This window comes from Giraffa tippelskirchi, chromosome 4, assembly GCF_054371585.1.
Source record: "Giraffa tippelskirchi isolate mGirTip1 chromosome 4, T2T-mGirTip1v1.2.pri, whole genome shotgun sequence".
Lineage (NCBI taxonomy): Eukaryota > Metazoa > Chordata > Mammalia > Artiodactyla > Giraffidae > Giraffa > Giraffa tippelskirchi.
Window position 1 is genome coordinate 100,806,733 of NC_137278.1, and position 27,722 is coordinate 100,834,454.

General features: G+C 37.7%; 1 protein-coding gene across 13 annotated transcripts in view; it reads right to left on the bottom strand.

Moving 5' to 3' along the window:
- ANAPC1 (anaphase promoting complex subunit 1) overlaps positions 1-27,722 on the bottom strand; it is a 97,534-nt gene that overhangs the window by 22,899 nt on the left and 46,913 nt on the right. For all 13 annotated transcript variants that reach the window (XR_014051974.1, XR_014051975.1, XR_014051973.1 and 10 more), the window contains 14 exons: positions 26,694-26,872; positions 24,463-24,677; positions 22,617-22,735; positions 21,112-21,383; positions 18,300-18,534; positions 14,969-15,060; positions 13,526-13,660; positions 13,268-13,350; positions 12,128-12,206; positions 11,271-11,345; positions 5,799-5,875; positions 5,166-5,256; positions 5,015-5,068; positions 3,960-4,153 (listed from right to left, as the gene is read on the bottom strand). Coding sequence is in view for 10 of the 13 variants with exons in the window: in XM_081484878.1 (XP_081341004.1) it covers positions 3,960-4,153; positions 5,015-5,068; positions 5,166-5,256; positions 5,799-5,875; positions 11,271-11,345; positions 12,128-12,206; positions 13,268-13,350; positions 13,526-13,660; positions 14,969-15,060; positions 18,300-18,534; positions 21,112-21,383; positions 22,617-22,735; positions 24,463-24,677; positions 26,694-26,872 (1,900 nt within the window). In the remaining 3 variants the exon portion in view is untranslated. The remainder of the gene's footprint in view (positions 1-3,959; positions 4,154-5,014; positions 5,069-5,165; positions 5,257-5,798; positions 5,876-11,270; positions 11,346-12,127; positions 12,207-13,267; positions 13,351-13,525; positions 13,661-14,968; positions 15,061-18,299; positions 18,535-21,111; positions 21,384-22,616; positions 22,736-24,462; positions 24,678-26,693; positions 26,873-27,722) is intronic.

Sequence of the window (27,722 nt, forward strand, 5' to 3'; positions counted from 1 at the left end):
TATTTATTATACACATATACATTTTACAAAGAAGAGATTTCAAAATTTAAAATACAGAAATACATCTATTTTGACATGAGCATAAGCTAGGCCATTTTCTCTTTACCATTCTGAAAAATCCAAAGATAAACATTAGATATTAATGTTAGAAATTTTGAGATTAAGCATAAGGGTTAACTATGCTAAGAGAAATGTAAACCTTGTCAGAGTATATATAATCATTCAAAGATAAAACAATCACTAGAAGAGCCAGCAGCAGAATGGGCAGAATGGGAGAAAGACTACTCAATATGAAAGCAGAGCAAGTAGGGTCCTACAGCATGTGATGACAAAAGATGAGACTGAGTAAGAGAATAAGATAAATAAGAGGCTTATTTTGAAAGGAAAATATATTTTAAAAAGTAGAATTTTTATGATAATATTTCCTTAACCATCCTTAATTTTAAACAATTAAAAGAAGAAACTTCTACAAAATGTGTCAAAAGGAAATGAATGCACATCTTTAATAATCTTGATTTTTTGTACTTCTGAAAGGGTGAGTTCCAATGTTTAATTCACTCTCAACAGTATAAAACTACTGACTCAGAGATATCGTGTCAGTTGTCCAAGGTCACATACTCTAGAGCTAAATAAATGAAAGGATACACTATACTCATAGACTTTAAGACTCAATGATGTCAGATTTCAATTCCTCCAAACCAGTGGAAAGATTCAATGCAATTCCGATCAACGTTTAATCATGTTATTTAGTTTGGCAAAATCACAAACAAATTCTACTATTTATATAAAATGTAGAGAGCCAAGAACAGAAAAATATATTTTTGAAGAACAAAGCTCACTTTGGAGGATTTACTCTGCTGGATATCAAGACTTATTATAAAAACTACAATAATTAAGTCAACTGCGGTACTGTGCAAGTATAGAAAAATAGACCACTGAACATAACAGCCCAGAAACAAACACACGTATACGGACACTTGATTTACAACAAAGGTGGCGCTGCCAATCAGTGGAGAAACGACAAACTTGGTTAACAGCAGAGTGTCAACTGGTGGGGGAGGTGGGGGAGGGAGGAAACAGAAAAATCAGTTCTGGGTAGATTTTAAATCCGAATGTGAATGGAAAGGCTGAAAAACTTCTAGAAGATAAATAAGAGAATATCTTCATTTCTGGTGAGTAAGGAAATATTTCATCAAAAGGATAAAAAAGTACAAACCATCAAAGAAAAATATTAATAATTCTATTCATCAAAAGATAAGATAACATTAAGAGAGTTAAAAGGTAAGCCACAGAGTAGAAGATAACTACAACATAAAGAACTAACAAAGGTCTTGGAATCAAAATGATGAACTAATATGGAATAGTCAAATTAATAGAAACAGAAAGTACAACAGGGTTTGCTAGGGGACTGGGAAAGGGGGGGAAAGAGGAGTAGCTGCTTGGGGGTACAGAGTTTCGGAGTTCGTCAAGGCTGCATACTGTCACCCTGCTTATTTAACTTATATGCAGAGTACATCATGAGAAACGCTGGGCTAGAGGAAGCACAAGCTGGAATCAGGGTTGCCGGGAGAAGTATCAATAACCTCAGATATGCAGATGACACCACCCTTATGGCAGAAAGTGAAGAAGAATTAAAGAGCCTCTTGATGAAAGTGAAAGAGGAGAGTGAAAAAGTTGGCTTAAAGCTCAACATTCAGAAAACTAAGATCATGGCATCCTGTCCCATCACTTCATGGCAAATAGATGGGGAAACAGTGGAAACAGTGGCTGACTTTATTTTCTTGGGCTCCAAAATTACTGCAGATGGTGATTGCAGCCATGAAATTAAAAGACACTTACTCCTTGGAAAGAAAGTTATGACCAGGGGAACACATGTAAACTCATGGCTGATTCATGTCAATGTACGGCAAAAACGACTACAATATTGCAAAGTAATTAGCTCCCAACTAAAATAAATAAATTTATTAAAAAAAAAAAAGAAAGAAAGTTATGACCAACCTAGACAGCATATTAAAAAGCAGAGACATTACTTTGTCAACAAAGGCACGCCTAGTCAAGGCTATGGTTTTTCCAGTGGTCATGTATGGATGTGAGAGTTGGACTGTTAAGAAAGCTGAGCGCTGAAGAATTGATGCTTTTGAACTGTGGTGTTGGAAAAGACTCTTGAGAGTCCCTTGGACTGCAAGGAGATCCAACCAGTCCATCCTAAAGGAGATCAGTCCTGAATATTCATTGGAAAGACTGATGCTGAAGCTGAAACTCCGATACTTTGGCCACCTCATGCAAAGAGTTGACTTATTTGAAAAGACCCTGATGCTGGGAAGGATTAGGGGCAGGAGGAGAAGGGGATGACAGAGGATGAGATGGTTGGATGGCATCACTGACTCGATGGACATGAGTTTGAGTAAGCTCTCGGAGTTGGTGACGGACAGGGAGGCCTGGCATGCCGCATTTCATGGGGTCGCAAAGAGTCGGACACAACTGTGCGACTGAATTGAACTGAACTGACAGCGTTTCAGTTTTGCAAAATGAAAGGGCTTTGGAGATTGGTTGTTCAACAGTGTGGATATATCTAATATTACTGACTATACATTTAAAAACAGTTAAGATGATAAATTTTATGTTATGTACACTAAACCACAAATAAAAATTTTTTAATGAATAAACCAATATGAAAATGGGTAGCAAGAAATTTGGCCATCACCAAAGGAAATTTTCAGTTGGCCATCAAAGCTGTAACAAGGTGCCACATACCATTATTCAAGAAAATGGAAATTAAAAACAAAATGAGATACTACTACCCAGTGGCTAAAATTAAGGCTAACAACAGCAAGTGTTGACCAGGATGGGGAGCAACTGGAAATTTGTATGATGCTGATGGGTATACAAAATGATAAAACCACTTTGGAGTACCGATGGCATTATCCTCTGAAATACGACAGACATATACACCCAGTGACCCAGTTCTACTCACAGATCTGTACATAACAAAATAAAAAACATGTACAAGAATATTCATAACAGTTTCAAACTAGAAAACAAGCATATCCATCACTAACAGAGTAGACGAATAACTGTGGTATACCCATATAATGGAATTCAACAGCACTGAAACATGAATAAACCAACGCTACCCGCAACATGAACACATCTCAAACACAATGCTGAGCTAAAGAAATAAAGTACTAAGGACACATAGTATATGATTGCATTCTAATTTCAAAACCAGTCTAAAGTGTTAGAAGCCTACATGGCAGTTATATTTGGGCAGAATAAAGTAACAGTAAATTGGAAGAGGCGTAGCAGTTGGAGATGAGTATTCTGAGTGACATTTTGCTCTATGGAACATCTAAGAGATTCTCAAATTGTAGGTAGTTCATTGAGTCATGCCCGTATCACTTGCACACTATTCTGTAAGTGTATTTTATCCAAAACAGATCATTAAAAGCCAGGGAAGTCGTATAAAAGGATGAGGTGGTCAGGAATGACAGCTGCTAGAAAGAGAGCAAGAAAACTGAAAACAGCAAATCTCATAGGCTTTGGTGACTGATAGTGTTCATCCCTTTTATGAGACAGCAATTTAGTAGAAGAGTAAAATCATTCAAGAGTGGGGAAAGAAGTGATACAATGAAGTACTGAGTTCAGACTCTTCTGAGGAACGCAGGGATGCCACATGTGTTGGAGAGAGGATGGTAACTCTCCTCAAGAAAAAAAAGGTAGTCGCACAGTAGTGTCTGACTCTTTGCGATCCCACGGACTGTAGCCTACCAGGTCCTCTGTCCATGAATTCTCCAGGCAAGAGTACTGGAGTGGGTTGCCATTCCCTTCTCCAGGAGATCTTCCTGACCCAGGGATTGAACCCAGGTCTCCTCCATTGCAGGCAGATTCTTTACCAACTGAGCTACTAGGGAAGCCCCTCATAGTGGGGCATAAATTAACTGATGGTTAAACTGTATTACCTGCCTCCTCCCAAAAATAGAAGTCCGAGGGCCATGTGATGGGCTAAGTGGAAACCATAGTTCATCTCACCACCTGTCTTCATGTGTAAGAAGCGACAGAGCTGTAGAACCTTCAGGTTCCCCGAGCCGGCCATCACCATGGCGAGGGACAGCAACACAACGCTCAGGCAGGTCTGCAGGTTGTGAGGGCCTGTCTGGGGCACAGAGATGGCACACCACGTCAGCTGTGTGCTGCATTCTATCATCGAGCTAAAGCAGCCAGCATTAGACTGCACATGTTCACAACTTACAAAGTCTGAAAAAATACTTTCTCTGATTACGAAATTTAAGTTCCAGGTGGAAAATTCAGACAATAAGGTATCAAGAAGGAAATAACAATTACTTGGAATACTAAAAGCTATAAACATTTTGGCTTTTTCCCCAGATCTTACCTATAGTATCTATTTTTAAATGAAATTGAGATATTACTACACATAGTATCTTTAAGCTTTTTAATCTATTTTATTATAAGCAATCTTCACTAGTAAAAATTCTTACACAACATGCTGTTGACAGCTCCTCTATATAACAATGTAGATATACCATAGTCCACTTTTTGACTACTTTTAGATTTTTTTGATGCTGCCAATTTTCTAATATAAATAATGTTAATTAAATCTGTGTTTTTTTAACCAGGAAATAAAACTTTGTGGTCTTACTATCATCAGAGCAGCAATCCTCAATAGCAACTGTATTTTTTCTAAGTACTAAATTTTTCCAATAAGCAGTTACTAACATTTAGTACTGAGAATGGCGTAAGATATGACAATCCATGAAGGTCGTGGCTTTTCTTAATTATTCTCTCATCAAAGAAATAAATGCCTTTAAGGGTAGTCACATTCTCAACTAACTAATATCCCAGAACTAAAATACAAAGATGAGCCAAAGCCTCAAACCTCCCATTCTAAATTCAAAGACTGTACAGATATTTGGCAACACATAAGTAGTTGAATTATCAGTGAATTTTCTTCAAGTTTAATTTTATTCCCAAGGAGAACCATCATAAAAAGACTTACTACAGAAGCATTAGGTGCAGACAAATAAGTCATAAAATCTTTTGCAAATTTATGCTGGAAAAAAGCAAAAGAAAAAATTTAAGGTTAAAAGATGCATACTAAGGCTCTGTAAGAAAGAAAACAGAACAGAGCAGATGAAGATACTTCTTACCAAACAGTTAAATGCTGATAAGTTTTCTGAGCCAGCAAATCGAAAGCCCAGAGACAAACAAGCTCCTGCAATGATGTAGACATGTGCCTGCCTGAAAACAGATCACAACAGATTGGAATACTTTCCTTGTTTTGCTTTAAAATTCATTACTACTATTATCTGGGGACACAAATAATAAGTACTCCTGTTCTCTAAATTAGTTTCTTTACTTCTGGGAATGCTAAGTGTGCCTATACTCAATCAGCTGGGCAGGTTTCCATCTGCTTTCCTTCAGCAGAAGCACCATGTGGCTCTAGCTGATAAAGTCTGCCTCATGCCTGCACTGTCTCATATGCAGCAAAAGAAGATAATTTCTAACAATCACTGAGAATTTTTTTTAATGAAAAGGATAAAAAAGGAATATATACAAGTTAAATCTCTGATACTGTTTTATGAGGGTAAAAATTCTATGCTTTAGAGAGCTAAATAAAAAAAACAAACTTGTGAACATCTGATAAACCATGGTTAGGAACATGGGGGATTTAGAATAATTACTCAAATCAAGGACAGCATTTCTCTTGCACAATACACTTCAACTCATTTATCTGACAGATACTGGAGTAGCTAATGTGTATTAGTTGTTTTAGGACTTACGACAAAGTTTCCAAATTCAAATCCTCTGAGCAAGGCAATTCAATCTCACTGAGAGAGATACTATTTTCTCTTATAATCTGTCAAGACAGAAAGCAGAATACTTGGATATTAACATTCAAGTTACAAGTATCTAGTAATTTGAATAATAACATACTGGTTATGGTCATATTTACGTAAGCTTTACCAAACCATCTCATTCAAAGGCCTATATTTTAATCACACTGACTGCAATCCAATTTCAGATCTAAGATGAGGCAAATACCTGAATATGACTGAACAAATATAAATTGGACAACTTGAGTATATTCCGAATCAATAACAGAGTAATAACATTTCACGCCAGTGAACTGAAATGCAAAGATGATGGCCACAGAGGAGACCTGGGGCAGGAGTGAGGGGAAGCAGCAGGAAAGTAGAAAAAAGCAGCTGGAGAGAACTCTTAACCCAAGACATATATTTCTGACTCGTGAATGTTTCCAGTTTTAAGCCTATCCACCTACCAAAGATAAGGTTAGTTATCATATTAATTACCCAAACTGTCAATATGTCAATTTGTTAACTATTGTTTAGAAACCCATCCCTTTCCTTTTAGTATGAACAGGAATTTATTTTTTTTAAAATACAGAGAATATCTAACTTTAAAACCATGAACTGATTTCTCTTCACTTAAATACAAATAAAAAAGATAAAGCTATATATTTTCTAAAACTTACGAATGCAAGTACACAGAAGAAAAACTATGAAGATTTATTCCTATGACTCTTTTTAGAAAAAAGACACTTCAGGATGCTTTCTATAATAAACCAATATGTATTCAGAGTCGCTTATGATACAATCTTCTTATATACTGAACACCACCAAGTCAAAAAAAAAAAATCTTGAAATACATTCTCCCTTTCATAATCTCAATGAGGTAAGCGATTATGTTGGCTATGTAATACAGGCTGATAACTACTTCCATCTTTCTTCCTCTTGTCTTTATTTTTAATTTGGAATGTATCTACTTAGAAATTGAATGACATTCTGAAAAACTGATATAACTCCAAAGTGAGCAGTTAATGGATAACCTAATTATAACATTCACTATATAAATTAGCAATAATATCATACAGGAATCAAATACTTCTATTTTGAAAGCAGGCAGTTACAAGCTCCTTTTTATCTTCAAAAGCATATAGCCTGGCACTTAAAGGCCTAGGTTCTAATCAAAGCAGGGCCACACATTAGCCCTGGGACCACATCTGTAAAATAAGCAAAAATTATATTCCTACCTTCTAGGTTTCTGTAAGAATTAGAAGACTTAACCTACTCAAAGCTCTTAAAATTAATACCTAGCACATATTCTTTGTGTTAGCTGCTATTATTATCATTATTATAGATCTGTACCATTCCTATCACAAGATCACACTTGATCATAAACCACTTAAAAGCATCACTAACAACTTGAGTTATAATAACTGTGTGTTGGGGGTGGGGAATACACTCTTCAGCCTAGCCCTTGTTATCTTTTCTACGGCCTCATAAGTTTAAAAAAATAGTAAGAAATATAAGGAGCAATCAAAGGGAAACATGTAATCACTTATAAGCAGGCTGAGGCACACAGGAATGAACAAGACAAGACCACCAAACTGCTCGCTTTTCCCCCTAACCTTTATTTATTTGGCTGTGCCAAGTCTTAGTTGTGGCATGTAGGATCTTTCAGTTGCAGCATATGGGATCCAGTTCCCCTACCAGGGATCGAACCTGGGCCCTCTGCACCGGGAGCGTGGAGTCTTAGCCACTGGACCACTAGGGAAGTCTAAGACAAAACTTCCGAGCTCTCAGGACTTCCCTGGTATCCAGTGGCTAAGACTCCACGCTCCCGTGCAGAGGGCCCAGGTTTGAACCCTGGTAGAAGAACTGGATCCCACATGCTGCAACTAAAAGTCTGCATGCCACAAATGGACATCCTGCATGCCATGACACAAAGACTAAAGATCCCGCATGCACAACTGAGACCCAGCGCAACAAAATAAATATAAATAAATAGTAAAAATAAAAAAAGTCTCAAGCTCTGAAGGCCTAACAGCTAGTTTCAGTTTTGCCCCACCTCTTACTAGCACGGGTGGTTTTGGACCAGTCTGTCCCCTTTCAACATAACAGTGAGATACTGAGCTCTAGCTACTGTGTGCGAGTTGCTAGGAATGAAAGATGGAAAAGATATGGTAGCTTGCCTTGAGGAGTCCTGACATACAAATAATCAGAAGTAGTACATCATGCCCACCCATACACTGGGAGCAATACTTGAACAATTAATAGCACAACAGTGAAGAAAAAAAAAAAAAAGAAATAAAAAGAGAAACCGGCTGCAGAGTAAAGCTTTTTTACGAAGATGTTAGTTACCGTATTTGATACATGCCTTAAGTTCAAACAAATAAGCAGTTTATAAAGTGACCTTTTTAACCCATTTTTGATGCTAAGTTGCTCCCTACAAGCAGCCCTGCTACAGAATCAATGAGATGACTGGGTGGGAGCTAGGAGAAAGTAGAGAGACAGGCAAATCAACCAAGAGAACTGTGGACTTGTTATATACCCTACTGCTGCTGCTGCTAAGTCGCTTCAGTTGTGTCCGACTCTGTGCGACCCCATAGACCCTAATATAATAAAGACCAAATTTAAAATTATTAAGTCTGAAGTAAAAAGAATGTCAGAGAGATAACTATATTAAAAGTCCAAGGACTACATTTCCACAAAAGTTTTAAAAAAGAAGTTACATAAAAAAAGAACTTACATGAATTTTCACTTTCCATTTGAAAATAGTTATCTGTGTACATGTTTAACCTCACTCTGAAAACTAAAAAAAACTAAACTTAGTAAACTAAAGTTTTCTCAAAATCAGTCTACATGTCAGATGCATCTTAAATGTAGCATAGAATTTAGGATTGTGTCTTGCATTTGCAAAGGATCAACAAACATATGCTGAATGAAGGAATGGAAGAAAAAGTATAATTTCATCTTACAATGTACATTTTAAAGCACACTTTCCAGAACTGCTACTTCTGACATCTAAATATGCAAGGAGTTAAATGTCTGCCTAACTCACGAATCATGTGACCAGGGCAGACCCAGCCCCCATAGAGTTAAAGAACTCAACTGAGATTAGAACTGGCACCCAAGAGACAGGGTTTGACATTTGATTCCAAGTAAATTAACTGCTGCTTTAAAGCAAAATGATTTGTGTGTGTCTGTATAAACATTTATGTATACACACACATAAAGATAAGTATGCACATACATACGTATATATCAACACTCCTAAGAACAGGACAGAAACCAGAAGTCTTCAAAAAGCAACATGCACATTTTTACTTTGTTACAAATATTTTCTAATTTTCCTTGTCATGGCTTCTTAGATACAGCCATCATTTAAAAGTGGACATTTAATTTCCAAATACATGGGTTTAAAAAAAAACAAACAAACATGCACAATGTCTCAGACACAAATCAAAATTACTTAACATAAGAAAAAGAAATGCGACATACTTCCAGGAGAAAAGACCATAGAAAATCATCCTGAAATGGCCACACTCTTGGCATGAGAAGAGAAGGATTTTAAAGCAGCTCTTCTAACTGGAAGGACAATATGCTCATAATTAATGAAACGACAAAATCTCATCAGAAAAGTATGAAACTTAAAAAAAAGTTATATTAAAAAAAGAAAAAGAAATTACTTAAAAAGAAAAAAATGCAAATTTTACAACAGAAAAGTACAAAAATGAAAATTTTAAATTCACTTAATGGACTTAAATAGGAAAATGAAATGCCTGAAAGAGAGTAAGTGAACATAAAGATAAATTCATAAAAACTGTGCAATCTGTAGAAATGGTATAAAATATGATAGTCATCTGATTTTTGACAGAGGAGTCGCAGGAATACAATAAGGCAAAGAAGGAATACAAATGGTGTTGGAGCAACTAAATATCTATATTTTTAAAAAATGGGAAGCCTTAGCCCTTATCCTCATATCATAAACAAAATTACTGCGATAAATTACATAATTATACATAAAAGCCAAAACATTGAGCTTCAGAAAAAAATCTTCAGGTTAGTAAAATTTTTTTTCCCAAGGACACAAAAAAGCAACAACTATAAAATTAAAAACTGAAAAATCAGGCATTATCAAATTTTTAAAATTTTATGCTCATCAAAAATATTACTAAGAAAATGAATGGGCAAGCCATAGCTTAGGCGGGATATCTGCAAAACATTTATCTTATAAAGGACAAGTTTCCAGAATATATTAAAAATTCTAGCAACTCAATAAGACACACAAAATTTTTTTTAAATGGGAACAAGATATAAATAGACACTTCATAAAAAAGACATATGAAGAAGCAATAAGCAAATGAAAACCTTCTCAACATGCAAAATGAAACTACAGGAAGATATCATTATGTATTAAAGAGCAGAACTAAAATTAAAAAGACTAACACCCCTGGCAAGATGGGCAGCAGTCAGCATTCTCATACACCGTTGTTCCAAGGGTAAAATGGTGCAATGTCTCTGGAGAAAAGTTTACCTGTCCTTAGAAAACTAAACATACCATCCACCCTATGCCTTAGTAGTTCCAATCCTAAGTAAACACTCAAGAGAAATTAAAATATAAGTCCACAAATTATATTTATGGTAGCTTGATAATAACCAAAACCTAGAACCATCCCAGGTGTGAATGGGAAAAGAGAAGAGAATTCTCAAAAAAGAATGGAAAAAGAAACTGTGGTATATTCATACAATAGGATACTACTTAACAACAAAGGCTGAACTACTGATACATTCAGTAGTATCTCAAAACCATGCTGAATGAAAGAAGTCTTATACAAAAGCGTATATACTGTGACTCCATTAATAAAAAGTTCTACATCAGGTAAGCTTATACAGTAAAATATTAATTGCAGAAGCTAACTGGCTGTACGAGTGTTTGTATAACATTCTTTCAATCTTTATTTTGGAATTTTCTTATTAAAACATTGGAGAAGCATTCTAGCACTAGTAAGGATTTATTTTCCAAATAAAAGAGTAACAAGGACATGGACAGTTAATTAAAGGGCAATATTTAGTTACAATATTTACAATATTTGGAATTTTTACAAGAATCTGCTTATTTTTTTAACTACTTGGCTTACTGGGTAAATATGCCATAAAATAACTGAAACAACTTATTATATACAAGATAAAAAATTGTCACAAAGTAGTAACTTTGATAAATGCATACTTAACTAGAATAAAAATGTCAAAAACACTTGGTTTACGGAAGGTTGTGGTCTGTGCTCAGCACACAATCTTAAAATGAAAGTTCCTGTGTTTTGAAGAAATACCATAATCATCAATACTGTCTTCAAAAGAAGAAGTATTTTATAGGGTTTTAGAAAATCCCACAAGAAATCATAATTTTACATGATTAAAAATAAAATAATATTTATCATATGTACGTACTTGAGGAACGTTGCTATCAACCCACTTGGAATTTGGTAAAATATCATCCCACAAAATCAGGCATCGAGCAAGCGTCTTAAAAATGAAATACAAAAAAATTAATTATAGCAGGTGATGTTCACAGATTTTGTAATGATAATACCAGTAACAGAACAACTTAAGAATTAGTTCCCAAGTGATGGAAATTTTCAAAATAAACCTAAGTATACAGTATCAACCTAAGCCACTCACTAAAATAAACTGAAGGTTTATTGGGTTGGCCAAAAAGTTCATTCACATTTTTAAGTAAGATGTTACAGAAAAATCCAAATGAAGCTTTTGGCCAACCCAAAAGCTGTATCACAAACAACTCTAAAGTTGAGTTGATCATCATCGAAGTTTGGAGGAGTTAGAGAAAAGTTTTTAAAACTTGCCCCATAAATGAAAAGCCATAAGGAAAAGAATCAGTCTGTGGAATTTGAAGCCTATCATATGCTAAAAATATACATTTAAATATCAAGAGGAAAAATTTGAGGTAGTTATGTCAATTACTGTCACTAATTATACCTTTAATAGTATTACTGTATTCCTAAAAACAATGAAAAAATGTAAAATAAAGTAGTAATGAAGCCCCACTGAGTTGCTGCTCATTAGGAAGTTTGAATAATAATTTGAAACGTTAAAATGTTACTCCAAGTATTATATACCAATGTGGTTGCCTTACTTAGCAATTCCTACAGCTATATCTGGGAATATTCAAAAGAATACTACCCATTATATACATACATAATGGATTAACAGTAAAGGCTCACTTATGGAGACATTTTATATATAGACTCCTCAAATTAAGAGAAATGAAAAACTGCAAAGTACCATACCCTAAGTAAGAGGAATTCTGGCTTCACAAAGTCCAGCAAATACATGGTATCTGGAGCTCGGAGCCAGTCTGCAATGGATCTGTTGGTGGTGGATACCAGCAAGCATTATTGCTCAAGAAGAGAGTAAAACAGTCAAGAATCACAAGACAGATTGCAGGAATTTTCTTTCCACTCCAACTACTGCTTTATTTTTTTCCCACAATACTTCACATCCTCCAAAGTAATATCTGGTACGTCTTACTATAAGCTAAGTATTTGTTTTATTCACTGAAACATCTCAAGTGCCAAGAAGGCAATGACGTATACTTTCATCTAAACAGTAGATGAATAAATCTGCTTTTAAACCCTTAATTTTGCAAAAATTCACTTTGTCTAAAAAAGGAATTTAATATTGAAAAATTTCTTGAATCTCAGACACTGTTTTTAAATCAAAAGATTTAAAACCCAACTTACTCTTCTATGCAAAATGTAAAACAATAAAATGCCAAACATCTACTTTCAAGTGCCAACACTAGTTATTGGGGTTGGGAAGGCAGAAGGTATGGTCATTAAGAAAGCTCTTGAATTAAGCAGAAACCGTTTTTATGGATGGGAACCAGGAATATAACAACGCTAAGTATTTCTGATTTCATCAGTTCTCACAACAACATGCAAAATTAATGAAAAGGAATTTGGACGTTGCTTGATTGTCAGTGACATCAACTATAAAAATGAATAGAAATTGGCAATCATATTGTCAAATATTAAAAAACTGGCAGTATTTGAGAGCACTAAAGTCAGGCTGATCTAACACACAGTTTTACTGTGAGGTAAACACAGGAAGATAATTTAGTGTCACTACTGAGGTCAGAGCGGGGCTTCCCAGGTGGCTCAGTGATCAAGAACCCACCTGTCAATGCAGGAAATGCACGAGATGTGGGTTCGATCCCTGGGTCAAGAAGATCCCCTGGAGGAGGAAATGGCTACCCACTCCAGTATTCTTGCCAGAAAATCCCCACGGACAGAGAAGCCTGGCAGGCTACAGTCCATGGGGTGGCAAACAGTCGGACATGATTAAGCAATGGAGCAATTCAAACTCAACTGAGGTGAGACAGGCAGAGACACTGTCATAGCAAGGGATGGGATGGGCAGACGTGGTACCTATTATTGGTTTTTAAGTAGATCATGGCCAAAGCGAGAGTGGCACCTGGACAAGTCACATCCACATTTATGGTATCTCCTTCCTATCAAAAGAAAAAGTTTATTTGTGTTAAAGAGCTTTGAATTACTCTAAAATTCTTCTGAACACTATCCATGCTTAAAATTAACATATTTACAAATGCTGATATGAAAACTACCATTTTTTAAATTAATTCCTTAGTTTCCAGAATTTTCATCTGTTGCTTGATCTGGACTTACCTTGATCTGATAACTTGGTGATTTATGTTTCTCTCTGTGCATCCCAGCTTGAAAGCGCCGGTGGCCTCCAACCATGTACTGATAGAGCTGCTCGGGTACATTGAGATCGGACATACCTATCAAATTACTGCCGTGCTGGAAAACAAAGTAACAGATGTGTGAAAGGAAATTTTACAGAATAAGATCCCTAACAAATGCCCATGACAAAGAACTGAATAACTTCAAAGCCGGGTATTTAGGTTTTTTAATCAATTAAAACAAACATTTCTCATGAGTTAATACTCAGTCTACTAATAATTCACATTAAAAATTACATAATACACATGCAGACAAATTAATAGTTTCATTTCATAAAATACACAAAAGCTTCAAAATATACTTAATTTCACTAACAGTTAAAGAAATTGTTAGGTAGGTAAATGAAACCCGGACTATGAAAATCTCAGTCCTTTCATTATTGCACCTGTGAACTACTTCAGCAATAATAACCACAGTAATAAAAATAACTTTCTGAACACTTCACTCTCTTCTAGGTGCAATTCTGTGTGTTTAACATGGGTTAACTTACTTAATATGAGGACAATCCTATCAAATAGCTACTGTTGTACAGGTAAGAAAAGGGAGGCACGAAGACATTACACCCAAGGTTACACAGCTACTAAAGAGCAGCAGGGGCAGCTTGGTTCCACAGTCTGTGGAGCTGCTTAACTACTAGACAATAAAGTAGTTAAATGACATGACTCTCTGGTCAGAAGCAGAATTCAGGTCCCAGTTCTCAGTGCGATGCTTTTTCCATTGTATCATCAGCCTCCTTAGCTCATGTGTCAGATGTGAAGAGTCAAAAACCTAACTGACGGCTTGCTTTCTATAACTTAGTTTCGGTATAACCCCGTATTGGAGGTTAATCAAAGAACCCACATTCCAGCTGACACAGTCGTTTAATGAAATGTTTCTGTAATTCTATACTCTGTCTCCTGAACGGGGTTAAAGATGGGTCAGAGTGATACTGCATTCTGTAACGGGGCGACCTTCTGGGACATCAGGGTGCCAAAAGACAACTCTGGTTTATCTCTGGTAACTTCTACAGACTCTTGAGGCTTCCCATCAGACTCATGTTTTCACTGGTTTCTGACTGACAGGGCTGTCACTTCGTCATCTTATGTCTTGAAATCTTTCTGAGAAATTTCATTCCTAGGGTTCATTCATAAACACTTACCTCTAAGCTGGGGTCAAGAAACCTGAAAGCCCTACTCTTCACTATAATTTCTCTCCATTCCCAAATCTGATACTTTGAAAAATATCCAGAAAGAAGAAAAGATCTGAGAATCAAGGTCAGCTAAGGCACAGTAAGGCAGAGCAGTATTTAGAGTAATGTGTCAAGGTTGTTTGTCTCAACAAGCAGATGTTGTCACTAAAGCATCTGAAGGCATGAACTCTGCTTACCCCCAAGCAAACCATGCCCAGGGCTAAACCAGCAGCCAAAGAGTAAGATTCTCTGTCTGTGCAGTACTCCATTTCCGGACCAGGGGGCCGTCCTATAAAACACAAATCAACACAGGTCAAGCTGGTCTCTTAAGTTCCTAAGTCGTAAAAGTTTTAGAGCTAACTTTCCAGTAAGTTGCCTAAGAACTATGAATTCAATACAATCCCACTGAGAAAGATCTAATGTTCTCACAAATGGTGTCCACGACTTTTGGTTTACTACAAAATAAAACCCAAATACGGTTCTTCTAATCTGCCGATTTGAAAGGAATGACTTCAAAATACTGCAAAAGCATGGGCTTTATAATAAAACCAAAAAAAATTACCAAAAAGTAGGAAGAACTTTTAAAGGGGAGGGATGCTCAAAAGAGCTTCAATTTGTAATTTCTTTCCTCTCCTTTTGTTCTTATTTTACTATTTTCAAATCCATTCATTAGATGTGGTGAACACATGTTCAAATACTGATAATGAACAGGAAGGACACTTCAAGTTTTTAAGAATTTTAATTCTTAACTATGCAGTTCAGTTCAGTCACTCAGTCATGTCCAGCTCTTTGCAACCCCATGGACTGCAGCACACCAGACTTCCCTGTCCATCACCAACTTCCAGATCCAGACACTTATTTTGAATCTACATAATACTAAACTCTACTATGATAGAATTTTTCTGTATTGATGTCAAAAGTCTGACTGGATGTAAAATTAACACTTTCAAAAAGTACCCTTTAATTGTAACTCCACCCCCTTTAATGCAGCAAAATGTATTATATATATATATTATATCCAAAACAAAGTTCACATTCCTAGAATTTCATCCCTAGGAAAAAAAAAATTTTTAAAGAACAAAACAATTATACACATGCAATCTGCCTCTTCAAGGAGATCCAACCAGTCCATCCTAAAGGAGATCAGTCCTGGGTGTTCATTGGAAGGACTGATGTTGAAGCTGAAACTCCCAATATTTTTGCCACTTGATGCGAAGAGCTGACTCATTTGAAAAGACCCTGATGCTGGGAAAGATTGAGGGCAGGAGGAGAAGGGGACGACAGAGGATGAGATGGTTGGATGGCATCACCAACTCAATGGACATGGGTTTGGGTGGACTCCAGGAGTTGGTGATGGACAGGGAGGCCTGGCGTGCAGCGGTTCAAGGGGTGGCAAACAGTCGGACATGACTGAGCGACTGAACTGAACTGAACTGAATCTGCCTCTTGAGAAACCTGTATGTAGGTCAGGAAGCAACAGTTAGAACTGGACATGAACAACAGACTGGTTCCAAATAGGAAAAGGAGTACATCAAGGCTGTATATTGTCACCCTGCTTATTTAACTTATGTGCAGAGTACATCATGAGAAATGTGGGCTGGAGGAAGCATAAGCTGGAATCAAGATTGCCGGGAGAAATATCAATAACCTCAGATATGCAGATGACACCACTCTTATGGCAGAAAGTGAAGAGGAACTAAAGAGCCTCTTGATGAGGGTGAAAGGACAGTGAAAAAGTTGGCTTAAAGCTCAACATTCAGAAAACTAAGATCATGGCATCCGGTCCTATCACTTCATGGCAAATAGATGGGGAAACAGTGGAAACAGTGGCTGACTTTATTTTGGGGGGCTCTAAAATCACTGCAGATGGTGATTACAGCCATGAAATTAAAAGACACTTCTCCTTGGAAGGAAAGTTATGACCAACCTAGACAGCATATTAAAAAGCAGAGACATTACTTTGCCAACAAAGGTCCATCTAGTCAAGGCTATGGTTTTTCCAGTGGTCATGTATGGATGTGAGTTGGACCATAAAGAAAGCTGAGCACCGAAGAATTGATGCTTTTGAACTGTGGTGTTGGAGAAGACTCTTGAGAATCCCTTGGACTCCAAGGAGATCCACCCTGTCCATCCTAAAGGAAATCAGTCCTGAATATTCATTGGAAGGACTGATGCTGAAGCTCAAACTCCAATATTTTGGCCACATGATGCAAAGAACTGATTCATTTGAAAAGACCCTGATGCTGGGAAAGATTGAAGGTGGGAGGAGAAGGGGATGACAGAGGATGAGATGGTTGGATGGCATCACCAACTCAATGGACATGAGTTTGGGTAAGCTCTGGGAGTTGGTGATGGACAGGGAGGCCTGGAGTGCTGCAGTCCATAGGGTCGCAAAGAGTCGGACACGACTGAGCAACTGAACCGAACTGATAGTAGACTACATTGTTGATCCCAGTTCGTTCCTGCCCTACAAGTGCTCCTATATAAACACCCACTCTTCTGACAGAGTCTCCTAGTGTACATGAACACTCACGACTGGCTTTGACCTAGGAGCCTGGCTGGCATAATATAAGCAAAGGTGCGAAATGTGCCTCCATTATTTGGTTCTCCCCCTTGCCCTTCTGTCATCACCATAAAAGCAGCACACCCTCCAGTCTGGGTCCCAGAAAAAGTCATTTGGAGCAGAGTCTGAGCATCAGACCCATAGATCTTGAGCCTTAAGCCAATAGGCCTGGGCCAATTTTGTGGCTATCCTGAAATACATGTAGAAAGATCCTGAACAGGGCAGAACGAAACATGTAAGTACATATCTAAATTACTGAATGCACTAATAATGCTAATAGCATCTCCATTTGTCAGAAAAAGATGACAACATCCAGGACACATTTCCAAAAAATGGAGACTCAGCTGAAAACACAAAAAATAAATTTCATCACTAACATACCCACCAGTACATAAAGGTGAAAAGGAGGAGTCAATCGCTCCCATAATGTTAGAAGCACTGTTGTCCAACAGAATAAATACTGTGCTTTCAGGGATCAAATCAACTTTGACTTTTAAGTGCAGACCATTGCTGGACAATGCCTGGCAAAGACGGAGCAGGATAAACAGCATGCTCACATGTGATTAAGACCACAGGCGGGAATTCCAGGGTGGTCCAGAGGTTAGGACTTTGTGCTTCCACTACTGGGGTCCCGGGTTCAATCCCTAGTCAGGGAACTGAGATCCCTCAAGCCGCATGGCACACCCCCTTCCTAAAAAAAAAACCATAGGCCACCTCATTAAATGGGGCCACGGGAGCTCAATAATGGGCTGGCAAACAGTAAGCATGCACACTAATAACCTACAGAGTAACATAAGCCTTGGAAAACATTATCTGTAATTTTTTCTTTATTAGTATAGCTCATTCTATGCTTACAAAAGCTGCTATTTTTTCCTTCACTTTTATAATCTTACTATCATTTTACTTTGGCTCCTGTGGAATGGGAAATAAACACTTACGAGACCATAGCGCTATTAAAGTCATACCTATTTCAGCCAACAGGACCTCTGCGGTATGCCTGTGAGCTGTCCCTTGATACACAAGGCCGATGCCAACCACTGCAGCCACCTGGACATTGTGAGGAACATCAAGCTCCGTGGACGTTGGGGGCAGGAGAGCAGGAATGTGGATGCTAAGAAGCCGGGTAACTGACATATCCATGGTGCCTAGTTTAGCAGCAGCGACACCAAGAAGCAGTCCAATGCTTGTCATCTCATGACCCTAAGACAGAAAAGAGAATGAGACTTAAGTCACTACCAAAACAAATATGCAACTTTCACAAAATACTTCCTGCCAGTACTTTTATTAAGTATTTTTATGTGACAGGCACAGTGAGAGGCTCCAAGAATACATAAGCAAAGTAAATAGAAATGGTCCTCGCTCTCATGAAGTTAGTGCCCTTGGGGGAGAAAATGTGTTAAGCTAAAAAATATATATTATTAAAAACTCATTTAATGAAAAAGATAAAGATTACATGAATATTTTAACAGAGCCTAATTTATTTTAATTGAAGTACAGTTGATTCAGTATTGTGCCTAATCTCTGATGTACAACAAAGTGACTCAGTTACACACATCTATACATTCTGTTTTCATATTTTTTCCATTATGGCTTATCTCAGAAGACTGGATATAGTTCCTTGTGCTATACAGTAGGACCTTGTTGTTTATCTTCTAAATGTAATAGTTTGCATCCACCAACCCCAAACTCCCCGTCCATCTCTCTCCTTCCCCCTTTCCCCCTTGGCAACCACAAGTCTGTTCTCTATGTCTGTGAGTCTATTTGTAACAGATCCTAATTTAGATTAAAAGGAACCGGGGTATCATTAGAAATCTCTAAAAATTAAACTTACAATAAAATGAGTACAAATTAGCCAGGAAAAGTGGCAAAAGTTGGGGGAGGGATGTCACTTGAGATTTAGAAAGTAAGAGAAAATGATGTCAGGTGAGGGAATACACGCAGATAATGCCGAGATGATTCAAAACTAATGATGCTCAGTTGACAACTAGCATGTCAAGACAATTCAATGGGAAGAGTTTTTTCATAAAAAGGTGCTGTGACAACTGTAGAGCCACTTGGAAAAGAATGAAATTGGACCCCTTTCTTTACATTAAACATAAAAATTAACTTCAAGATGTAACTAAAAGTAAAACACTCTTAAAAAACACAAGTGTAAATCTGCATAACAAGTATAAACCCAAGTAACCTTGGGTTAAGCAATAACTGATTAGATAAGACACCAAATGCACAGCAACCAAAGAAGAAATAGATGAGTTGTTGCCATTGTTTAGTCGCCAAGACATATCTGACTCTTTGAGACCCTACGGACTGTAGCCTGCCAGGCTCCTCTGGCCGTGGGATTCTCCAGGCAGGAATACTAGAGTGGGTTGCCATTTCCTCCTCCAGGGGATCTTCCCGATCCAGGGATCAAACCCACATCTCTTGCATCTCCTACACTGACAGGCAGATTCTTAACCAACTGCACCACCTGGGAAGCCTAGATGAACTGGATTTCATCAAATTAAAAACTTTCGTGCTTCAAAGACACTATAAGAAAGTAAAAAGACAACTCAAGAGACAACATAATGGGAGAAAATTTTTGCAAATCATGTACCTGTTAATGGTCTGGTATCCAGAACACATAAGGAACTCTTATAACTCAACCAATTAAAACTAAGCAAAGGATTTGAATAGACATTTCTCAAAAGACAACACATAAATGACCAATGAGCACATATAAAGACAGTCACTATCATTAGCCATCATGGAAATAAATACAAAGCAAAACCACAATGAGATATTACTTCACACCTACTGGGGTGACTAAAATTAAAATGATGGATAATAACAAGTGTTGGCAAGGATGGAGAGAAACTGGAACCCTTACATATTGCTTGTGGGATTATAAAATGATGCAGCCACCCTAGAAAAGAGTTTGGTAGTTCTTAAAAAATTTAAAAAAAGTTACCAAATGACTCAGCAATTCTACTCCTAGAAATATACCAAAGAAAAATGAAAACATTCATCCACACAAAATGTTTATAGTAGTATTCACACATAACAGTCAAAAAGTAGAATAAACTCAAATATCCATCAACTGATAAATGGAAAAATAAAATAAAGTCTATCCATACAATGAATACCTACTCAGCAATAAAAAGGAATGACAAGCTGATGCACGGTATTACTATAACATGGACAAACCTTGAAAGCATTACAGTAAGCAAAAGAAGCCTGCCATAGAAGACCACCTACTGTTTGGTTTCATTTATATGAAAGGTCCATATTGGCAAATCCAGAGACAAGCAGATGAGCAGTTTGTCAGGCTGAAGGGAGAAGGAAACAGTTGACTGCTACTAGGTAGGGGGTTCCTTCATGGGGTGACGAAGATTTTCTAAAATTAACAGTAGTGATGGATGCACAACAACAGTGTGAATATAATAAAAAACTACTCGTTTTAGGCCACGAGAAAGAGTCTGGCTTGCAGAGGTGCTAAAACAGTCAAGCTCCATGGTTGGAGTGTGAAGAGCAAAGGAAAGAAATGCACAAAGTCGGCTGGAGAAGTGAGTAGGATCACACAGGCTCCTAGAAGGCACACTAAGAGCAATGGAAGATCACTAAACAGTTTGAGCAGGGAAGTGATCTACTCCAATTTCCTCTTTAGAAAGATTCTCTGCCTGCTATGAGAAGAATGCACTTAGAGGTATATGACTGAAGAAGAGCAAACAGGACACTGAAGAGTTACAGTAACAGCCCTGGGGAGGAGCAATGTCAGGAGCCAGCAGCACGCGTTCTCACTTTGGTTAGATAGTCGTGGATATTGAGAGTAGCCAGCTTGGTAAGGTGCCCGTTCAGGCCCAGGGCCATGAGAAAGCCAGCGTACTCATTGGCTAGCTCGGCATGCTTGGGCTTGTTGTAGACAATCCAGGCCGAGTCGATCTGGGAGGCAGGGGCTATCTTCAGGCCTGCAGCCACGCCATTATGGAAGCTGGCCCAGCTGGCCATGTTGGCGGGCACGTCGATATTCCCACTGTTCAGGTCCACTGTCGTGTTCCGAGGAGGGGCCCGCCCTAGGCAGACAGAATGTAAAATGGAGAAAGTGAAAATTCAGAAAATCAAAATTGTTACACTGATTTCCGAGAACAGAGATCACTCTGCTGCATTCAAAACCCTTAGCCCCATAATATCTGGGGCTACATGAATAATAATTCCAATGTGTGATTGATAACAATGATATTAATTTCAAATGTACCATCCTATTTTTCTCTTTCTCGCTAGACATTAACAAAACATGGTATTTTCTTTCTTTTTTTTTTTTTATAAATTTATTTATTTTAGTTGGGGGCTAACGACTTAGCATAGCATAGCATAGCAATTACTTTACAATATTGTAATAGTTCTTGCCATACATTGACATGAATCAGCCATGGGTTTACATGAGTTCCCCTTCCTGGACCCCCCACCCACTTCCCTCCCCATCCCATCCCTCTGGGTCATCCCATTGCCCTGGCCAAAACATGGTATTTTCAAAAAGACAAAGACCTTTATAAATTTGCTCTCTACCTCTTATGTATATATGTCTCTCTCTATATATAGAAATCTAATTATATGCTATTAGTAAAAATTCCAAATTGCATTCAAAGATACCTATATAAAAAAACATCATTTTATACACTTGAGTTACCCTGTGAATCAGAAAAGAGTATTCACTAAATTTAAATATATGGTCAACTTATTGAAGAGCCCATAAACTGTTCATAATGCTAGGTTCTCTATGAATTCCTTTTCTTGAGAGTTTTGATTCTAATCTACACTGTGTACTTGCAAACACTGAATTCTCTGTATATTTTTAATGTTCTATAATAGCTGAAGTCATGGATGAATATTTAAAATAAATATTCTAAATATTGTACAAAGTTATATAGTTTGTTAGAGGTTTGAAACATGTTCTGAAAGTTATGTAAATTTTAATTAGATGCACAGTCTTTTATAAAAGTCTATATACACATACACACACATACAAAGACACAGCATAAAATAAAATATATTTGCATTCATTTGCTTTCTGTACCTAAAAGCTAACTCAAATGCTGGTCTGTGAGAGTACCACATTGGTGACAAGTTCATGAGAGACACTTTTACTTTCTCAAAAAGGGCAGAGGATTAATAATGAAACAGCAAGTAAAATCTCTAAAATGACAGTTCATCACACGCATAAGACACAATACTGATAATTCAAAAAGAACTCCACTAAACATATAATTAATCATTTTCCTTTCTCACTGACCCAGAATTTAACATACCAGTTAAATTCAGCTTAGGAATAGGCAATGGTTCTGTTGGAACAGGATGGTATGAAAACAAGGTAAACATTCCTCGTCCTACTGGAAGAGCCATAGTTCGCTGACACAACTGGAGCAATCTATAATTAAAATTAAAGCCATCATGTGAAAAAAAATTTAAACAAACAAACAAAAAAAACTGGAATGTAATCTGTAGTGAGTATTTTAAAAGCAGCAGTGCTGTGAAAGATGAAGCCACATCAAAGTAAATCCATACAAAGATGTGGGTGAATCATCTAAACATGGTTATTCTTTTTCATACTCTGACTCCCATTAGAGGGCTTCCTCTATGGCTTAGCAGGGAAAGAATCCTCCGACCAATGAAGGAGAGGCAGGTTCAATCCCTGGGTTGGGAAGATCCCCTGGAGGAGGAAATGGCAACCCACTCCAGTATTCCTGCCTGGAGAATCCCATGGACAGAGGAGCCCGGAGGGCTACAGTCCAAAGGGTTGCAAACAGTTGGATACAACTGAGCAACTAAGTACGCATGCACTCCCATTAGAAACTCTAAGAGGGAGACACATTCCTTCTTCTGTTTCATATTCACTTTGAATTAAAACCAGCTATTCTAGAAACCAAGCCAACTCTCCCTAAGTATTCAAAAAGAAAAACCTAAAATTCTACTTTAAATAATGCTAACCCTCCCAGAGGAAAATATACTATTTGTTGGGTTTCCTCACTGTGCTATTACCAGTTTAGCTGGGATCTTCCTCTCATCCTTTTTGTGAACATAGCCCTAGCGCCACCTCCATGGCCTGCACACAGGAAAAAAAAAAGTCCTTGTTTTGGATTTCATCTGGTCAATGGCTAGGATTTACGGAACTAATAGCGCCACATGTCAACCATGGTCAAGGCCAGAACGGCTTCTACAGGCTCTGCTTTTGTTTAGTCACTGAAGCGCATCTCGCTCTTTTGGGGCTGAAGCCCTGCCAGGCTCTTTTGTCCATGGGATTTTCCAGGCAAGAATACTGGAGTGGGTTGCCATTTCCTTTTCCAGGCTATACTTTGAAACTAATCTACTACTTTTTAACTTGCTTCTATGTTAAAATAAGTGGCATCAAACAGAAATTGTGGAAGTAGGAGCATTTATAACCAGGAAATACTACAAGCTATATCTGAAGACACAGAAATATCCTTTCTGAAGCTAACAAGAAGCTAAAACTCTCTCTGCAGACAAAGCTATTCACAAGCACGCTCTCTCCCTTACTGTAAGTACATATACCTGCTTTTCTCATTCACTGGGAAGGAACACTTCACTGTCCTAAGATGACTCTTTAAGAACACTGCCCCACAGTAATTTGTAATCAGGGAAATTTAGAATTAGGTCAGAATGCTACATCCCATAACATTTTTACCAGAAACAGAATACATAATGCACAAAATTATAATAATGAAAACAAAACCAGTGTACCCCTTCCATTTAAGATGCAGCTGATTTTAAGATGCATCACTATTTCATGAGGTACTAAGAAAGAAAAAGCACTGCCAACTAAACCATAACACCTACAAACACCCACAGACTGAGAGATAATCTGATTTCAGAAATGTGAAAAGGTTAAAAAAAAAAAGATCAGCATCACAAAATCAATGACCTCAGACAACAAAAATGGCTGACGGCACTGAGCTCTACTATGTGCTCAGCTCAGCGGTGCTCTAAGCACTATGTAGAAACGACCCACCTGATTCCTGAGCAGCCCTGTGAGGTGTGAATGAATGTTACACTCACGCCTATTCTTCCAGCTGAACAAAGTGAGGCAGCATTCAGTAATTTTTTACTTAAGTTCCGGCAGTTGATGTTTGCCTTTACCTGTTCTCTTTTTCCTCAATGAACTCGTGGTCACTGAGTTCTGGGTACTGCACCACATTGACGCGGACAGGATGTGCACTCTGGAGAAGCCTTCGCACGTCCTGCACCCTTAAGTCTTCACTCCATATTAACGACATCACCTCCTGATTCATGTCATTCATGCCATCATCCTCCTCCTCTGTTTCTGTTCCTGAAGGAACATCTGATGAGAGCACCTGAGTAACAGACTTGGTTGTAATACTAACTTAAAAACCAGCCAACACGCATTTGTTGAACATAAGGATGCACAGGATGAGGTACCAAGTCTACATCAATGCAAACAAAAAGTATATGCCAAAGCAGGGCTGGCTTAGGTTCCCAGGGCATACGGGACTCCTACCTAGAAATCTTTTTTTAATTGTATTGCCTACTTGGAAACATTCTTTACTCAGCCAAGGGGAGAGCTTTCAACTTAGAATAATAGTCAGGAGGCTGATCACACAGAAAGGAATATTCTAAATAAATTATAAAAATATAACTATATTCTAAATATTCTGAAGTGGAAAAAAATTACTGGCAACAGAAGATTAACTCCACACAATGTTACTAAAGAACCAACACCAATTTAAATACTGTCTTTATTTAGTAGAAGCAGAAGAAAACAACCTAATACTTTCTCACTTCCGTGCTTTAAACAGAATGGATCATGGTTGGTTTTCACTTTTCTTTTTTTGTCCTAAGTATGTTCCAAGTATGTTTCTTAAAAGGAAACGAATTAAATGCAGCAAAACAAGTGAGGAGAGTTAACTGCCTGCTTATCATTCTGTCCTCATAGGCTCAGCATGTGCTTTAACTTCCCAGGCCAAATGATTCAGCCAGACTTCAAAACAGAAGAAATAGCAGAAATCTTGTTTTCTCACAGTTTTCTACTCCTTTCACAAAAGATTAACTCCTAGATGAAAGACTAAAATCTTGCAACATTTAATGTGGAAGCAACATTAACCAGAAAAAAAGAGTACTGGCAGATATGACTAAATAATCAGTCTGACTTTAGTTGCTAAAAATTTATTATCATTTCTATGGACTATCTAATTTTAAAAGAAACTATATTCCAATTGGTGAGTCAGCAATAAAATATAGACCCAAATAGCTGATAAATTAGAGACAAGTTACAAAATGTAACCTCCAGTAACTGAACAAACTGAATTTAGCCAGAATTACTTAAAAGGACATATAAATACAGATGAATGATTACCAATATCATTTGGCTTTAGGGCTAATGATGGTCTCATTCATAGTAACAAAAGAGGTCTAAATGCTAACGACTTAATCTTGGTTGAGGGAAAGATAATCATATTATTAACAAAAAAATTGGGGTTTTCTGTTTAAAATAAGACAAACACTAATTCAACTAAGATTTCTTATTTAAATGCAGATTAAAAGATAGATGTGGGCTTCCCTGGCAGTTCAGTGGTAAAGAATCTGCCAGCCAATGCAGGAGGTGCGGATTCGATCACTGGGTCGGGACAAACCCCTGGAGTAGGAAATGGCAATCCACTCCAGTATTCTTGCCTGGAGAATCCCATGCACAGAGGAGCCTGCTGCTGCTGCTGCTAAGTCACGTCGGTTGTGTCCGACTCTGTGCGAACCCATAGACGGCAGCCCACCAGGCTCCCCTGTCCCTGGGATTCTCCAGGCAAGAACACTGGAGTGGGTTGCCATTTCCTTCTCCAATGCATGAAAGTGAAAAGTGAAAGTGAAGTCGCTTAGTCGTGTCCGACTCTTAGCAACCCCATGGATTGCAGCCTATCAGGCTCCTCCGTCCATGGGATTTTCCAGGCAAGAGTACTGGAGTGGGTCGCCAGTGCCTTCTCCCAGAGGGGCCTGGTGGGCTACAATCCATGGGGTCACCAACTAAACAGCAACTTGGCAACTAAACAGCAGCAGCAGTTAATTACTAACGTGGTACAAGCTGGGAATCAGTCATGGTAGCTGTCTATTGATTCAACCCTTGTCCTGACTCAAGGCAAAAAAAGGTGCAGGTAAGACAGAGCATTCACAAAATCTATTTCCATGTTCAATTTACAATGAATAAAATTTATCCTATTTTAAAGCATATCTATCTAGCATATAATATAACAAATAATCTGATACATACACTTGCAAAAAGACTTAAAGGAAAACAGAGGACAGCTCTACTCTAATTCTACTGAGGCTAAAACTGAACATGGACTTTCCATGGTGATACTCACAGATTTTCCTTTAGGCAAGTTTCCCTCACAGGCCTGCTTGGAAAGATCCTGACGTCCAATCAAGAGGCAGACAGCTTCCGGCCAGTCTGAAGCAGGCTGCTCCCGACAATGATAAATCGCATCTCGGATGGGAAGAGCTATTCCAAAGGGAAGCGTTTCCAAGTCTCTTAAAGTGAAACCTCATGACGGAAGGAAGAGAGAAAATTCTTCACTCAGACTTAACCACTGTCCCAATCCTCCGAGTGAAGTTAGTAAACTCTACCCTAACAAATAGCAAGAAACCAATTGTATTCATCCTGCTACCAGACTAGCATCCTGACATCAGTTTTCTTTAGGGGGGAAAAAAATTCCTAAAAACTTTAAGAAAAAGCACAAACAATCCAATAGGAAAAGGACAAAAAGACACTTCCCTAAGAGGAAACACAAATGGTCAATAAACACACAAAAAGATTCTCTGTCCAATGAGTGATCAGGGAGATGCAAATTAAAACCACTAGGAAATGAAAAGTCATACTCATTTGACAGACATATATTAGAGTCAATCAATACCAAGTGTTGGCAACTACACAGAACAACAGTAATTCTCTTCCACAGAGGATGGTGGTGTATACAGGACCAACCACCTTGGAAAACACAACGTGTATAGTCAGGTTCACCCCTACAGTCCATCAGTAGCCATACAGAAACTTGTGCATACGGAACAAGGACATAAGCATTAAAATATTCATTAGCAATCATTCATCATGGCAAAAAATGCTAAGGGAGGAAAGAGTCCAGTTTCTATCATCAACAGAATGGATAAATAAGTTGTGATATATCCAAGCAGTAGATTATATAGCAGTGAAAATGAATGAATGACCTTCTGCTATGTGAGTCAACATGGATGAATCTGTAAATAATATTGAAGAAAATAAGGTAGTAAAAAACATACTTATATCTACACTGAGTTACATAAAGTTAAAAAACATACAACGGTAAGTAATATATGAAGGTGATAAAACAAAAAAAATGATAGACGGTAATACAAAA